Source organism: Lithobates pipiens, unplaced genomic scaffold (assembly GCF_037356315.1).
Source record: "Lithobates pipiens isolate NorthernLeopardFrog02 unplaced genomic scaffold, aLitPip1_a1.2 Scaffold_27, whole genome shotgun sequence".
NCBI lineage: Eukaryota > Metazoa > Chordata > Amphibia > Anura > Ranidae > Lithobates > Lithobates pipiens.
The window spans coordinates 3,066,752-3,083,411 of NW_027507788.1; the positions used below are offsets into that span (position 1 = coordinate 3,066,752).

The 16,660-nt window shown below is 47.3% G+C and overlaps 1 protein-coding gene across 1 annotated transcript; it reads right to left on the reverse strand.

Moving 5' to 3' along the window:
* Positions 1-1,238: 1,238 nt before the first annotated feature.
* Positions 1,239-12,160, reverse strand: SZRD1 (SUZ RNA binding domain containing 1). The gene is made up of 4 exons (XM_077456299.1): positions 12,024-12,160; positions 6,812-6,861; positions 6,301-6,552; positions 1,239-3,877 (listed from the first exon to the last, which is right to left on the reverse strand). The coding sequence occupies exons 1-4, from the start codon at positions 12,072-12,074 to the stop codon at positions 3,775-3,777; spliced, it is 456 nt and encodes a 151-aa protein (XP_077312425.1). The 5' UTR covers positions 12,075-12,160; the 3' UTR covers positions 1,239-3,774.
* Between the last annotated feature and the right edge of the window lie 4,500 nt (positions 12,161-16,660).

The following is a 16,660-nucleotide window of genomic DNA, read 5'->3' on the forward strand; positions in this document are numbered from 1 at the left end:
CTACTTTTTTAAATCTATGCGGCACTGCAAAGTTGGCATCACAAAGATTTAACCCATTGCCAGGAATGGGAAGAGACTTGTCATGCGATTTGACCTGTGAAGTCGCTCCAATGTGACCAGGGGGGATAAAGGACTTTACTACCAATGTAACCATACTGAGCCTCAGCTTCCTGAGGGGAGTGGATGGAGAATTCCCGATCCACACTCCGGGAAAAAAAAACTGGGAGCGGCTGGGTGCTGCTCAGCCAGCCATTCACAGGGAGCTTTGTATTCCATGAATGAAGAAAGCCTTCTCTGACTGGCTGGAGGTGGAGGAGGGGTGGGCGACAACATTCGACCCAAAAAAAAAAACCCCAAATTTGACCTTTTCTGTCATTCAGGATCTCACAGCTGTGAATGATAAACATCAATCGACATAACTGATCATTTTGTAGAGTGGAACACAGACCTCGCCCCTTCATAAAAGCTACAGAGAACCTCCAAAAAGCATTCAGTCTCTTCCAACAAGACAGCCATTGCACAAGTACACCCGAGTCACACTAGGGATGGAGGAGGAAATCAGCGCTGATCCAATAGAAATAAAAACACAGCAAACATAGGTAAAAAGCAGAAAAGGTTAAAAGATATTTACTACTAAAAGTTTTAAACACAGCAAATTTATTTTCTTACTCTTAGAGAGTTGAACTCCAGCCAAAACATTTATCATCATTTCAGATAGATCTGGGAAGGGTTAAAACCGATCTTTTCCCCTCACTTCCTGTCCCGGTGACCACAGAGAGCTCCCAGCTTCCTCAAGTGACCTAAAAAGACCCGCCCCGCCCTATGACAGTTCAGGCATCTCCATTGAAGGGTCCTGGTAATACTCTATCATACAAAAGACATTGCAGACAATTGTGCTCTTCCAACCTTGTGGAAACAGTTTGGTGAAGACCCTTTTCTGTTCCCCCCCCATCCCCCCCCCCCCCCCCCCGTGTACAAAGCCAGCTCCATAAAGACATGGGGTGACCAGTTTGGTGTGGAGGAACTTGAGAGTCCTGCACAGAGCCCTGACCTCAACCCTATTGAAAGCCTTTGGGATGGAACTGGAATGGTAATTGCAAGCCAAGTCTTGTTTTTAGTACTCAACATGCAAGCCAGGTCTATTTTTGGTGCCAAACATGAGGCCTATCCCCCAAAACCAGGTCTCTTTTGGTGCCCAACACGCAAAGCCAGGTCTCTTTTCTGGTGCCCAATGTGAGGCCCAACACAAAGCCTTTTTTGGTGCCCAACACGCAAAGCCAGGCTTTTTGTTGGTGCCCAACGTGAGGCCCAACACGCAAAGCCAGGCTGTTGGTGCCCAATACAAAGCTTTTTTGGTGCCCAACACGCAAAGCCAGACCTTTTCTGGTGCCCAACATAGACTTTTTTGATGCCCAACACAAAGCCAGGCCTTTTTTTTGGTGCCCAACACGCAAAGCCAGGCCTTTTGTTGCCCAACACAAAGCTAGGCCTTTTTGTTGGTGCCCACCGTGAGGCCCAACACGCAAAGCCAGGCTTTTTGTTGGTGCCCAACACAGACTTTTTTGGTGCCCAACACGCAAAGCCAGGCCTTTTCTGGTGCCCAACACCAGTACCCAACTTCCCAGACACCCTCCAAAAGCTTTTGAAAAGCCTTCCCAAAGAGTGGAGGATGTTACAACAAAGAGGGCAGCTCCGCATTAATGGCCATGGTTTTTGAACAGGACGTCCAACCAACTCATAAAAAAAAAAAAAGGGGTGATGACCAGGTATCCACAAAACATTTGGCCATACAGTTTATCTATTGGGGCCCCTCTAGCTCTGTAATGGATTCTACACAGGATATACAAGACTGGACTCCAGGCAGGGTAGGATTTTTTTTTTTAGTACCTAGCAATACCCTTAGTGGTCACAAGGACTGGAAGTGAGAAGAAATAAAAACCACAGACAACCGGAGACCTCGGGCCTCTTAGTCTGAAGAGTAATAAGTTACATCTAGTGATCCAGCAGGTGTAAACAACGCAATATCAGGATAGTGCTGGAAAGCTCTCTGTATAATATAATATATCTGTAATTCTTCCACAGAAGGCATCTTAGGCATGAAGGGGACTTCTACCTGCAGATGACTTCATTTTAAAGGGTTTGTACACATTGTATTACATACACCGAGTCAATTTGATTTATAGCTTAAAAAAAAGGAAATGATTCTGCTCGGTTGGAGGTGATCACCTCCTTTGCTCCGGCAGGTGACTACACCTTGTGTCGGGAAATAACACCTCTGCTTGAACACAGACGTATTTTATATTTCATCAGTAAAATGGACACAGGCTTCGTCTAGGTCAGACCCCAAGCAGAAGGATGCACAGCAAAACAGTACAAGCATGTAAAATACTGAATAAAATATACATTTCAACTTTATTGAATGCGGTTTGATCTGATATCTAAAAAAAAAAGTAAAATGTAGGACAGGGAGCAGGCTGCGGGCACGACCCTGGGAATGAGCTTGCCCTCCGGGGCCTGCAGCTTGCCCACCCCCACCCCATACCATCCCCCATGAGGGATCATACTGAACCCGATACTCCGCACCCCACTTCCCAGCATTGTGTCTGGGAGCGACCCTCCCTCCCTGTGCCAGTTACTGTATATGCACCATGCCACCGTTTGCAGGTGTCACCTGACCAACCCAAACCATAATACCGCCACATCTCTAAAGCTGCACTCTCATCATCCACATTCCTCTGGTCACCAGGGACAGCCCAGGCATACCATTCCTAACCATCTCAGACTCCAGGCAGATTCCACAATATTGAAACCCACCAGGGGAGGGGGGGGGTGGGATATCCTCCCCAACTCTTAAGTCATGCCGGACAGCAGCTCATGCAATTCTGCCCTTGCAATACGAGGGCGGCACTCGCCAAGCGCACTCAAAATCTTAGAAGGCGTACAGCTCGGGCAAGCCCTATATTAGATGCAGAAGCAAAACCCATCACCGTCTGTCATTGCTGATCTAAACAAGAGGGGAAAAAAAATAAAATATAAATTGACAGATGGTTATCGTTTCCCGTTTACAATACTATAAATTAGCTTTTTTTCCCCCTCCATTAAAAGTAAAAATGTGGCTTGTTTTAAACAGAAAAAAAAAAAAAAAAAAATTATCAGCTCATGCACACTACATCCGAGAAGAAAGAAAAACCCCATATGGGGGAAAAAAAAAAAAAAAAAAAAAAAAAAAAAGGACGACCCCCAACACAGCCAGGAGGCAGACGTGGACTCATTAAGAAAACTCATATGTGGAATATGGCGTGTATGTGTGAGTAGGAAGGAAAGGGGTGGGGGTGCAGGTTGGGGGGGGGGGAAACAAGCAGCCCACACCCCTCCCTGGAGACACAACTAACAGTAATTATTGCTGGCGGAAACTTCAACAGAAGTGGCAGTTACAGGCACAAAGCGCCCCCCCATCTTTTCCTGCACTTGGCATGGATTCCTCGCCACCCTCCCTGCCCATCGTACACACCTCGCACAAAAACGTGGCTTTTCCCCCCCTTCTTCCAAGAAAGCCCGGGGCAGCCTGTGGCAGTGTGCCAATCACAGTGGTCGGAGCTACAGGGGTGGCAGGAGGGGGGAAGAGGGGGGGGGGTCACAGTGCACGGGGTTTAAGGTCACAGTGGGCGGAGCAAAAGGGCATCAAAGTGCAAGTAGATGAGGCGATTCCCTCCGCTTGAGTCCATTGGTGTGACAGGCCAGTGCAGTTTACTATGGCAAAGTCCTCCATGACATCTATCTGATCTGTTTGAAACCCTGTGATCCATCCGGACCCAGCGGCTGCCGGATCACATTGTTAGGCTGTCTGTTCTCCTCCAGCTGATTGATTCTTGCTGGCCTAGAAAAAAAAAAAAAAAAAAAAAAAAAAAAAAAAAAAGACAAAAGAATTTTTAGGTGCAATCATTTAAATCCTGTCAAGAACTAAGACTTGCCCCACAAATATGTCCCATTCACACACAACCCCAGAAGGTTCCCGTGTGATCTTTAGCAGCACTGAACTTTCAGTGTGCGCTTTCAAGTGCAGGCTCCTTTATAGCTGAACTCCAGCAAGCAGGGAACAGATTAGCAATTGCTAATGATAGTAAAGTTGTGTTCTGCCCACAGCATTTGGATTGGCAGCATGCAGAGACAACTACACCATACACCCTCACCACCATTGGAGCACTCCCATGGAGTCATGGGAAAAGGTCTATATAGTTTCTATGCAGAGCACATCAGAGGTGACGCGCTCTGCCTGCCCACATCCTCCCTGTGGCCAAGGACATAACAAGGAGTTTTAGGTGTTTTTTTTTTTTTTTTTTTTTTTTTAAGAATTATGAAAAAGTATTAATTGTAAAGATTTACCAGTGATTTTCAGGTGTATGCAGAGGGAGTAGGATACCAGAGCTCAGCTTTAACCACTTGCTTACTGGGCACCTAAACCCCCCCCAATTTTCAGCTTTTAGCGCTGTCACTCTTTGAATGACAGTTGCGCAGTCATATTACACTGTACCCAAATTCAATTTATATAATCCCCCCACAAAGAGCTTTTTGGTGACATTTGATATCCATCTATACATCTATATTAGACATATAGTATTTATCGGCGTATAACAGAACGGCCGAAAATACCTGGAAGCCACCGAGAACTACCGAGCGCCGCCGAGATACACAGGACATCCGCTCTGTATCTCGGCTGCGCCATTTTTAAATGACAAACACACAGACAAGGCTGCATTGATATGCATGGTTTTTTCTTTAAATTCCCTCCTAAACTTGGGGTGCGTGTTATACGCCAATTGTGTGCGCAAACATATATACACACCCCAGATGAAATTTAAGACAAAAAAAATAAAATAATTCATTTTGTTAATAAATTTTGCAAACAGGTAATTTGTCTCCTTCATTGATTTACGCTGATGAGGCTACACTGAAAAGGTGGCACTCGTAGGCATTGATAAGTGCCAGCAATCGGTGCCACCTATGTACTGGTGGTCACATGTGAGGCGGCTGTGCCTCTTCGTCTTCAGGACCCTTCAACTGAAGCTAGTGATCAGCATAAGAAAAGGAGGAGAAATTGGTTTCTACTCCTTTTCTTATGCTGATCACTAGCTTCAGTTGAAGGGACTTCGGTCCTGAAGACGAAGAGGCACAGCCGCCTCACATGTGGCACCGATTGCTGGCACTTACCAATGCCTACGAGTGTAACCCCCGCCACACACACACAAAAAAAAAAAAACAAAAAAAAAAAAAACAAAAAAAAAAAAAAACCCCCCGATTACCAATATTCTGTTTACATCACGTGATCAGCTGTCACTGGCTGACAGCTGATCACGTAGTAAAGGGCTGGGATAGACCCCCTACACCAATCTGTGATCACCCGAGTCTCATTGACTGAGATGGCAGCATGCGCACGCACCCTTCAGGAGGGTGTGACGAGGGTGCAAAGGGGAGGACGTCTATTGAGGGCCTCCCGGCAAAGCAGATCCACGCTGTAGCAGTCATTCGGCTATAGTGTGGATCTGAAGGGGTTAAATCAGTTCAAAAAAGGCAGCCCCCCCCTAAACCTTTAAGGCATGAGGGGGGGGGGGGGGGGGGGCGAAACACATCCTAACCAGCCAATGCGAAGATGTGAGAGCTGGTCACAATCTACTGCTATGCGAATTGGATGGGGGGGTGGGGACCCAAATACGATTCACACAGGTGGGAACCCAGCCTACAGCAATAAGCCCCCCCCCCCCCCCCATTCACATTGGTGCGACTGCTCCTGCTATTTGACAGTTCCAAAACACATGACAAGTCGCACCCCATTGCCAGCAACTGAACCGCTCACATGAGTCGCATCACTGAAAGAAGTTCTTGCTTATGACTGGCCTTCAGGTCATATTTTCCTGAAATAAGCTCCTGTAATGGAATTTGAACTCTCGGTTCTGCTGTGTTTACACTATACTGTAATGGATGTCTGTACATCATGGAGAATCCCCCCCCCCAAAAAAGAAAAAAAAAAAAAAAAAAAAAAAAAAGGAGTTCCTGTGCTACTTTTTACCGATTTTATTGCGATTTGCATTGACTTCTTTTAAATAAAGCCAACAGTGCAAACCCCACACATCAATGTGTGGCTTTGAAATTGCGCCAAAGTCACAAAAGGTGTGAAGCAGGGATCAGGAAGATTCCATGGGGGCTTTACATGACCCTGACTGTGTCCACTATATCAGGGTCAATTCTACATGAGGGTGCTCTATGGAGGATCGGTATAAAACTGTCACTAATACAGAAGGTCACCTGTCCACCACTGGCTTCTCAGCTTCCTCCTCTGGGCTGGCACTCCCCAGGATTCGCTTTCTGGCCTCCGCGTACTCCGCTTCCCTCTGCGCCAGCGACTTAACAGGCGCGGTGGGGCGGCTGCTGCAATGGGAGTTGCTCGCCAAGCCGTTGCTCGTCGGCCTTTTGAGGATCCTGATCTGAGGAGGAGGACCGGCAGGCAGAGAGTCGTCCTGGATAACCACCGGGAATTTCGGAGGAGACCGCGATTTACTAAAGAGAGAGAGGAGATGAAATTCTGTATTGAGTGGCTGACCTGTGCATTGAGAAAATAAAGGAGACAGACGAGAGAAGGGAAAGAGACAGACAGACAGATGAGAGAAGGGAAAGAGACAGACAGACAGATGAGAGAAGGGAAAGAGACAGACAGACAGACGAGAGAAGGGAAAGAAAAGCTTGCAAGTTTGAAGACTCAGCATCCGATTGGAGGAATTCCAGAGTAGAGACGACTCCTTGGGTCACTAATACTCACTTCTCTCTCTGTGTGATCCTCAATTTCTTCTCCAACCGTCGCTCTATCTCCTGGAGATGTAAAACACAAAGATGCCATGAGCGAAGAGGACAACATAAGAAATCATCTACACAGCCTCCTCTCTATTACCATGGAGGAGGCCAGATACTGCTTGGTATTAAAAACACGTCAGGTCACTTATAAAATAGAAAAAAAAAAAAAAAAAAAAAAAAAAAAAAAAAAAAGTTTGTGTGCAGCCCCTCCCCCATACTTACCTGAGCTCGATCTTATTGGCTTCCGCCAATCACAAGGAGGTGGGTGGGATGGGCTCATCAAGACTAGGCCCACCCCTTTCCTGACAGATCCCCCATTCATAGAAGCCGTACTGCAGCTTCTACAAATGAGATCTATGAATGGAAGGGGAGGAGCTATAAACGCTCCACCTGTCCCACATTCATAGATCCCGTGCCATTGGTAGAAGCTGAGGTACGGCTTCTATGAATGGTGGATCTAGCCGGAAAGGGGCGGGCATAGTCAGGCTCTGTCAACAGACCTCTAGCTTTATTAACCCCCCCCGCTGAGTGCGAAGATTTACGGCAGAGGGGAGAACAGGACAGAGGAAGATTTCTCTGAAAAAGAAGAATCAGCACAAGGGACACATCACACCAAATTAGTCCCTTGTGTTGATCTTTTTAACTAAACTATTACAGCTGAATTCCATGATTCCTAGGACTTTAAAATTGTTGGTTTGGGCCAAGCTGGTCCAAATAAACTATTTCCTTCACACACTACCAGATTTTCTGCAAATTCTCCACCCCCCCCCCCCCCCCCCCCACCTTCAGAATTACCAAAACCATATAATATGAGGTCAAGCCTTAGGAGTTTCAGTTTGTGTACAATCAGGCAGGTCCTTCACTACATGGTCTTAGTAAATCTGATAGTGTGTATGGGGCTTAAAGAGGAAGTAAACCCTGATGGGTTTACTTGCTCTTTGATTCCCTGCAAAGGTAAATCATAATGGACTACTATACATCGCATCGCATCGTAGTCAATTACGTGTCACTTACCTGACACAGGAGCCAGCAAAGTCCCCGCTTTCCCCTGTAGTTCCGAGCGGCCATCTTCTGTGGGTCTCGCCGCTCCGCTGCTGTCATTCAGCAAAGCTGCGATGACGTCACTCCGGCGCATGCGCACAGGAGCCGCTACTTGCAGCATATCGCCGTTGACAGCGATGCGCTCAGTGCGGCTGCGCCATAGACAGCGGTGCCTGTCTTTCGCCAAATATTTCCTAAACCGTATAGGTTTAGGAGATATTTCTTGGACCTACAGGTAGGCCTTAATCTAGGCTTACCTGTAGGTCAAAGTGGTTTGTAAGGGTTTACATCCACTTTAAGGCTCCATTCACACCTAAGCATACTGCAGCGACACCTGACGCACCGCGTATTTTGGAGCGGCGTCTTTCATTTGACTGGGCCTTCCTCCGCTCTAAAAAAATAAAAAAAAATAAAAAAAAATAAAAAAAGTCACCATAGAAGTTCATGTACCGAGCGCGTTCCGATTTTTGGTTGGATAAAAAAAATAAAAAAAATAATAAAAAAAAGTGGCCCTGTGATTAGCTGGATGACGTCACTCCGCGCAGGGACGGCACAGTACTACTGAAGCAATGGCATATAGCGCTACTGCTTCAGTTGTCTTAAGTGCGCCTGTGACGCATGACGTCGACAAATGTAAATACAGGGATATCTCCTAAAACGTGCAGGGATAGGAGATATCCTTGTTAACTGCAGGTAAGCCTTAATATAGGCTTACCTGTAACAAAGTTGTAAACAAGGGTTAAAAACCACTTTAAACGTGGGTCTGAAGTTTTTTTTTGTTTTTAAACCCTCACACATGCTATGCATAATAGAAAAAAAAAAAAAAAAAAAAAAAATACTGTATCCAGCTTCCAACCCCCCTTCCCCCAACAGTCTACCCGTTACACTTACCTGAGCCCCATCATGATCCAGAGCTGTGCATGAGAGCAGCAGCTCTCTACTCTGTCCCCCCCTCACAGGGCAGATCCATTGGCTCCTGCCGCTGTCAACCTGACAAAGGGGCGGGGCCATGCCCTGCTGTCTAACTATGGACGCGGGGATCAGGAGCGAGCGCCCCCCCCCCCCCCCATAGAAAGCAGACAGCTTTCTATGGGGACCACAAAGGTGAGAAGCTAGGAACACCGGCGGGGGACCCAAGGAGGAGGCTCAGGGTTACCAATTGCAAAACAATTACACAGGACAGGTAAAACTTTTTTTTTTTTTTTTTTTTTATTATTATTTTTTTTTTTTTTTTTTTACAAAAACAGCCCCGGGACTGCAACACAGAGATCCTCCTCAGCCGGGGGAAGTGTCCGATGAGACCTCACAGTCTGGAGACACTCAGCATTTTAATGCGTCTTCACATGGCTGCCAAATAAATCGCGCTAAACATGGCGGTAATAATAACTGCCTGGGAGCCTTAAAGGGAAATCACACACTATTTATAGCCAAGTCTAAAGACACACGACTGCTGAAACCTCACACTTCAGAGCGATCAATGTCTCCCTATAGAAGAGCAAAGAGAACCACCTCAACTAATCTGATTGGTTAGTACTAGGGATCAACTGATTGGTGGGGGAAAAATAAAAATAAAAAAAAAAAAAAGGAAAGGCAGAGAGCGACAGAGCAAAAAAAAAAAAAAAAAAAAAAAAAAAAAAAAAAAAAAAAAAAGGGAGAGGCAGAGAGCGAGAGAGAAAAGGAAAGAAGAAAAAAAAAAAAAAAGTTGATTATCAAATTTATTTTAATAAAATGATTTGGGAGGGGAAAAAAAAAAAAAAAAAAAAAAAAAAGGAGAAAGTTTTCTATTAAAGATACATTTAAAATACATTAATAATTTAGTTTGTCCAGCATGAAATGGAGCTTAGTTATGTAGCATGAGGCTGTACATTCTGCAATATTTACATTATTGGTAAACTCATTCAATGAATCCAAGCTCTGCAAGCCGAGAGAACATGCACTGCATTGATGCCACAGTAACCATGAGCTATAAACCAAAGTTCAGGAATATTCCTTTATCCAACGGTTTTGCAAATCTATGTACACTACAAACCATACCGTATGATTGAATCGGTTCGGCTATCGCCGTTTTACTAACCTGACAGCTTATTCTTAATAGGAAACCTTCATTTTTTTGTTGGCAAATATTAAAGATTCTAACTACCAGCAAGAACGAGTCCTTCCATTTAAAGAGCACCTGTCACTTCAGATCCATGGTAGTGAATGGGAGTGTCGGCGAGTCAACAAGGGGGTCAGAGGCGAACCGCTGCGGGACAGAGATGACAGCTGCTCTTTAAAAATGATGATTTAAATCAAGAGGATTTGAAAAGCCTTTTTAGTAAGCAAATTAAACTCGCCCTGCTACAAAGCATTAAAAAGTTATTTACAATTTTTTTTTTTTTTTTTTTTTTACATTTAGCATTTTTTTCCCCCTTCAATGTGAAACGTGCAAATATATATTAAAGATCTAAAAATAAGAAAAAAATAAAATACATTTGAATTATTTTATAAAATGGAACAAAAATAAAATTAAAAACTCAACAGGAAAATAAATGGAGAATAAGGAGTTAAATAAGACTGATTAGAGTAAATTAAGGATTATTAAGGGTTAAAACAGGAACTTAAATTTTTTTTTTTATAATTTGACAGGTTGCTTTAAATTGACTTAATCTGCAGATGGAAGTTCATCCCTTTGATCTGTAAATGAAGAAACAGATACAAAGAAACAATGATTTTTTTTATATCTTTGTTTCAGCTGCTAAGCAAAGTAGTTGATAAACACCTCCAATTGCCGGGACTTTATTTACACTTCAGCTGTCAACAGGGAAACCTCACAGAGATGACAGCATCAGGAGGAGGGGAACCCACCCGATGGGCACTTGTATTCTGACAGCGGGAGGACTTCACCCCCCTACAGAATACACCGATCAAGGTGAACAGAGATAGGCTGCAGAGCTCAAAGGGAAAATCTAACAGGGTGGTTGTATAGAAGTCAATTTGTTGTACACCAACCAGTCTGTCCCTACTGAACCACGTGAAGGAGTCCCACTCCTCCTCCAGCCACCCCACTCCCTACCGCCGCCACCCCCTCCCTACCGCCACCACCCCCCCTCCCTACCACCTTCTCCAGCCACTCCCCCCTCCCTACCACCTTCTCCAGCCACTCCCCCCTCTCTACCACCTTCTCCAGCCACTCCCCCCTCCCTACCACCTTCTCCAGCCACTCCCCCCTCCCTACCACCGCCACCTTCTCCAGCCACTCCCCCCTCCCTACCACCGCCACCTTCTCCAGCCACTCCCCCCTCCCTACCACCGCCACCTTCTCCAGCCACTCCCCCCTCCCTACCACCGCCACCTTCTCCAGCCACTCCCCCCTCCCTACCACCGCCACCTTCTCCCCCCTCCCTACCACCGCCACCTACTCCAGCCACTCCCCCCTCCCTACCACCGCCACCTACTCCTGCCACTCCCCCCTCCCTACCACCGCCACCTACTCCTCCTCCAGCCACCTCCCCCCTCCCTACCACCTTCTCCAGCCACTCCCCCCTCCCTACCACCGCCACCTTCTCCAGCCACTCCCCCCTCCCTACCACCGCCACCTTCTCCAGCCACTCCCCCCTCCCTACCACCGCCACCTTCTCCAGCCACTCCCCCCTCCCTACCACCGCCACCTTCTCCAGCCACTCCCCCCTCCCTACCACCGCCACCTTCTCCAGCCACTCCCCCCTCCCTACCACCGCCACCTACTCCAGCCACTCCCCCCTCCCTACCACCGCCACCTACTCCTCCTCCAGCCACCTCCTCCTCCAGCCACCCCCCTACCGCCACCGCCTCCTCCAGCCACCCCCACTCCCTACCACCACCCCCCCATGCCTCCTCCTCCAGCCACCCCCCCTACCTCCTCCTCCAGCAACCACCCTCCCTACCGCCTCCTCCAGCCACCCTGATTGTGATTGGTGGGCACTCCATCTCCGGAGTATATGAGACACCAACATATTATGGGATGGCCCAGGAGAGATCTCAGACTCTACAGTCTCTCCCCAGGCCTCCCTCACCCTCAGGCCTGTCCCCCCTGCTCCTCCCACTACTATATACACAGGACAGGCCTCCCCTTACACAGCCGGCCCCGGCCTCAGTCAGGACACTCTCCGGCCTCCACTCACCCCGCTGTCGGCCGCATCCTCCCAACTCTCAGCGACCTCATCCTCTTCCATCTTCCGCTCCCCGGAAACCAGGCCGCGCGCCGGCCTTTACTGCGCAGGCGCCGCTCCTGCACCAGCACGTACACGTACGCGCGCGCGGCCGACACGCAAAACGTGACCGGAAGGAGACCTAGCGTCGGCCGGAAACTGTCAGTCCGCCATCTTGGTACTCCTGTGTCTGGTCTGTAGAGAGCAATGTCATCATAAGTTCAATCGGCGCCTCTCAGAGCAGACAGACCCCACCCCCCCAACCCCCACACAGACAGACCCCCCCCCCAACCCCCACACAGACAGACACACAATATTATTGTCAATGGGAAATAATACTAATCAGGGAGGGTTAAAACTCCTTGTTTGCCATGTGTGCCCCATTACTTCCTGTCCCATGACCACAACAGGAAGTGAGAAAAATTCCCTCTGATGTGAGGGAACTAGAAGTGTCCCCATTGGAAGATTTTCCTTCTCTTCATGTCCTGGTGACAACTGTAAGATTTTGGATTTGCCATCACATGTCCCTGTGACTCCAGGACAAGTAGTCGAGTCCCCCCTTACATCAGAGTCCCCCTTACATCAGACCACCCTTACATCAGACCCCCCCCTTACATCAGAGTCCCCCTTACATCAGACCCCCCTTACATCAGACCCTCCCTTACATCAGAGTCCCCCCTTAAATCAGACCCCCCTTACATCAGAGTCCCCTTTACATCAGAGTCCCCCCTTACATTAGAGTCCCCCTTACATTAGAGCCACCCCCCTTACATCAGAGTCCCCCCTTAAATCAGAGCCCCCTTCACATCTGAGTCCCCCCTTACATCAGGGTCCCTTTTACATTAGACCCCCACCTTACATCAGGGTCCCCTTTAGATTACACCCCCCCTTACATCAGGTTCCCCATCAGGGTTCCCCCTTACATTGAGTCCCTCCTTACAACAGGGTCCCCATCAGTGTCCCTCTATATATCAGGATCCCCACTAGAGCCCCCTCCTGCCACTGTCACCTACCACCCAGATGCAGCTTACCACTACTTACTTCTGGCAGCCGCTCCCCAGCAGCGTCCGAGCGGATAAACCTCCACATGCGGGCGGCGCTGGCAGTGAGAGATGAGACGCGGTAACTATCTCTCCGCTCGCCCGGGGCTGCAGCTCTGTCCGGAGCAGCCTTCGCAGCCCTGCTGTTATGGCGGGGCAGTGGTGATGCCAGGCAGGCAGTGAGAGATGATGTCATCCGCTGACCACAGCACCGCTGACAGAGATTGGCAGCGAGCGCCGCGCGGGACAGGGGGAGGTCTGACCAATATCGGTACGTTTCTGACTGATACCGATCATTTGAAAAATGTGAATATCGGCCCCCAATAATCGGCCCCCAACAATCGGCCCCCCAACAATCGCCCCCCCAACAATCGCTCCAACAATTGCCCCCAACAATCACCCCCAACAATCACCCCCAACAATCACCCCCAATAATCGGCCCCCAACAATCACCCTCAACAATCGGCCCCAACAATCGCCCCCCAACAATCGCCCTCAACAATCACCCCCAACAATCGGCCCCCAACAATCACCCCCAACAATCGCCCCCAACAATCACCCCCAACAATCGGCCCCCAACAATCACCTCCAACAATCGGCCCCCAACAATCACCTCCAACAATCGGCCCCCCAACAATCACCCCCAACAATCGCCCCCAACAATCGGCCCCCCAACAATCGCCCCCCAACAATCGGCCTCCCAACAATCGCCACCAACAATCGCCCCAACAATCAGCCCCCAACAATCGTCCCGCTCCGATAACCATATAAAAAAGGGGGAGGGGGGGTTGGGACTTTATATGAGGCAATGAGTGGGAAGGTTCTTCTGCCTCCATCCCTGTTATGTTAGAACAAAAAGAGGAGGTTTGTTGGGACTTTATATGAAGCGCAGCTAAAAGTATTGAAGGAGAAATCGCATCTTAATGGATTCGAAACAATTTCTACACAGAATAATGAAATAACACGATGAGCGAGAATAATATCTTCACAATTCATTGTCCATCATGACAACATAAGTCACAGTATAATAATAATAGTAATTTCATAAAACGTCTTTGTAATTCATCATCAACATAATTGGGTTAATGGTGACAATAAAATCCATAATTATCGATCTCAGAATCACGGGATTGCGTTGCTGTAGCATAAGGCTGGGGCTCTACGCGTTTCAGGGGGAGATATCCACCCATCAGCAGAAGTAACAATATGTACCGCTCTATATTGAAAAAGAGTGAACAGATGGTTGGGGGGAGGCAGAGGAGGCAGTGGAAATATTTCCCAGACACTCTTACCTACAAAAGGTTGGATTTGTAAAAGGGTGGTGTTGGATAGCTGGGGTAGCCCGGGATAGCAAACATCTCCAGGGGGCTGAGGCCGCACTGAGGCAAAAGGAGTGCAAAAGACATCAGTGATAGCGTGATCCCCAATTAGGAATTGTCAGGGCTGGCCGCTCAGCTGTTGGCTAATTGCCAGCTCCTATCTCTCCACAGTGACTCACCTGCTGATTATCCTGCTCGTCAGTCCTGCCTGCTTATGCAGGCCACACACAGTCAAATTTCGAAATAATTTTCTTTTCAAAATCAGAAAATTCTTTTTTTTTTTGTGATCGGATGGCGCCACCATTGATTCTCGAAATTCGGCTGACCGAGCCTTCAATTTCACCTCCATGTTGCTACAGAAATTAATTTTCGTGGCCGGGAATCTTCTTTTCTCTCTGTAAATTCTCTTTTCTTATTACATTTCTCGCACGATTCTCCCATCATTGATTAGAAAATCGTTCGTTTTTCAAAAAATTTCCAGCATGTCCCATTCCTCAAATTTGATTTCCACACAAAAATCGGCTGTTGCTACAGCCCCCACTAATGGTGCGAAATTCATAAGAAAATTCTTAGATACGGTTTTCGAAAGAAAATTCTTTTCGAAAATTCAAACCGCGTATGGACCGGCATTAAGCCGTCCAGTCCAGATGATCTCTGCCTTCGCCTTGGTCAACATCACAGAGACTATCTCCTGCGATCCTGTTCAAGACTTGCTTTGCTGACATCCCCTTCTGGCTCCAGATCCTGCTTGCTCTTCCACTACATTGATCCCTGACATCTGGCTTGGCTGACTATCCGTTTCCGATTACCGAACTCTGGCTATGTTTTCGACTACATTTGTTCTTTTTACTTTTATTATTAAACAAGTGCGATCTAACTGTACTTCTGTCTCGGCCTGATTTCATGGTTTCTGACAGAAGTTGCATCTGGCGCAGGTTGTAAAATAGTAGTAACAGAGAAAGCGGCGCCGCTACTATAACCAGCAAAGTACACACTACAAAAAAAAATCGATGAATAAAGTGTCCAAAAATATGAATAATGAGAACAAATAATTAAAAGTCTCTTAAATGTGTCAGCGTCCTTAGTGTGATAAAATAAACCACCCCTGTGTTCCACATAAAAATTGAATAATAAAAATAAGTTAAATGAAAAGTCTCTTGTTGTGTCCTTGATGAACCACCGCTGTGCTCCACGACAAAGGTGAATAGCGCCACCCATAGGAAATCCCGCTTACCAAAGGGTAAGCACAAACAGCGTTTGGATATATGCAGCCGCGGCCTTGGATGTATAGAATGGGACCCTCAAGGCAACCTCCTCTGGGCAGTCGAAGGCGCTTGGACTCAGCAATTCATATAATCCGTATCAGCGTGAGCCATACAAACCAAGAAAAGGACCATAGCGTGATACCGCAATGACGATGTATTTATTAAAAAAAAAAACACGTAGGTATATGCTTACAAAATTCCAGTAATCTAAAATCACTATAAACAAACTCCGGCCGGCATTCTAGGAGCCCTTCCTCCTTTGTAAACAACGTGGTGACGTCACTCCAGGACGCGTTTCGTCATACACAGACGTTCTCAATGGGGATTAGAATACGACCAATAGATTGCTGTGAATAGGAACATGGTAAAAGTGAAATATGTCTAAATAGAGCTGCAGAAGGCACATTAAGGAATTCAAATCAAGAGGGGTAGGTGATGGTATGAAGAGCCGGGGGGGGGGGGTGAAAAAAAAAATCCATTAACGTGATTTAGGGTTGCCACCTTTTCTTCAAGCCAAACCCGAACACTTGGTGCCCCAAGGAGAGTAGTAATGCAGTGCACCTAGAGTGCCGCAGCCACATGTGGGTGTGGCCAAATTGCTTTTGCCGACATCATCAACCCTGTCCCCCAGTGATTCCGAACCTGCTCCCAGAAAGCTGCCCGTGGCTCCTGAACAGCAAGAGATTTGTGTGTGACTATCTCAGTTGCTTGGGGAGCCACAGCCTGGTCTGGTTAAATGTGTCCGGGTTTCAGACGGACTGAAACCCGGACACATGATTCAAAACCCGGACTGTCCAGGTGAATCCTGGACAGGTGGCAACCCTAATGTGATTGCTCATACAATATTTTTTTAGCTATAAAGTCCCAACAAACCTCCTCTTTTTTGTTCGCTCTGATAATCGGCCGACCGCTTATTTAGAGGGACCGTCCCTGATTTGGAACAAAGTCTGATCTATATAGTTGTGTATAAAATGGACTGTGTTAAA

Coding starts and splice junctions, on each gene's coding strand:
- SZRD1 (XM_077456299.1), bottom strand. CDS start 12,074: ATGGAAGAGGATGAGGTCGCTGAGAGTTGGGAGGATGCGGCCGACAGC. Junction 6,553..6,811: donor AGGATCACACAGAGAGAGAA/GTGAGTATTAGT, acceptor CTCTCTCTTTAG/TAAATCGCGGTCTCCTCCGA. Junction 3,878..6,300: donor GAGAAGCCAGTGGTGGACAG/GTGACCTTCTGT, acceptor TTTTTTTTCTAG/GCCAGCAAGAATCAATCAGC.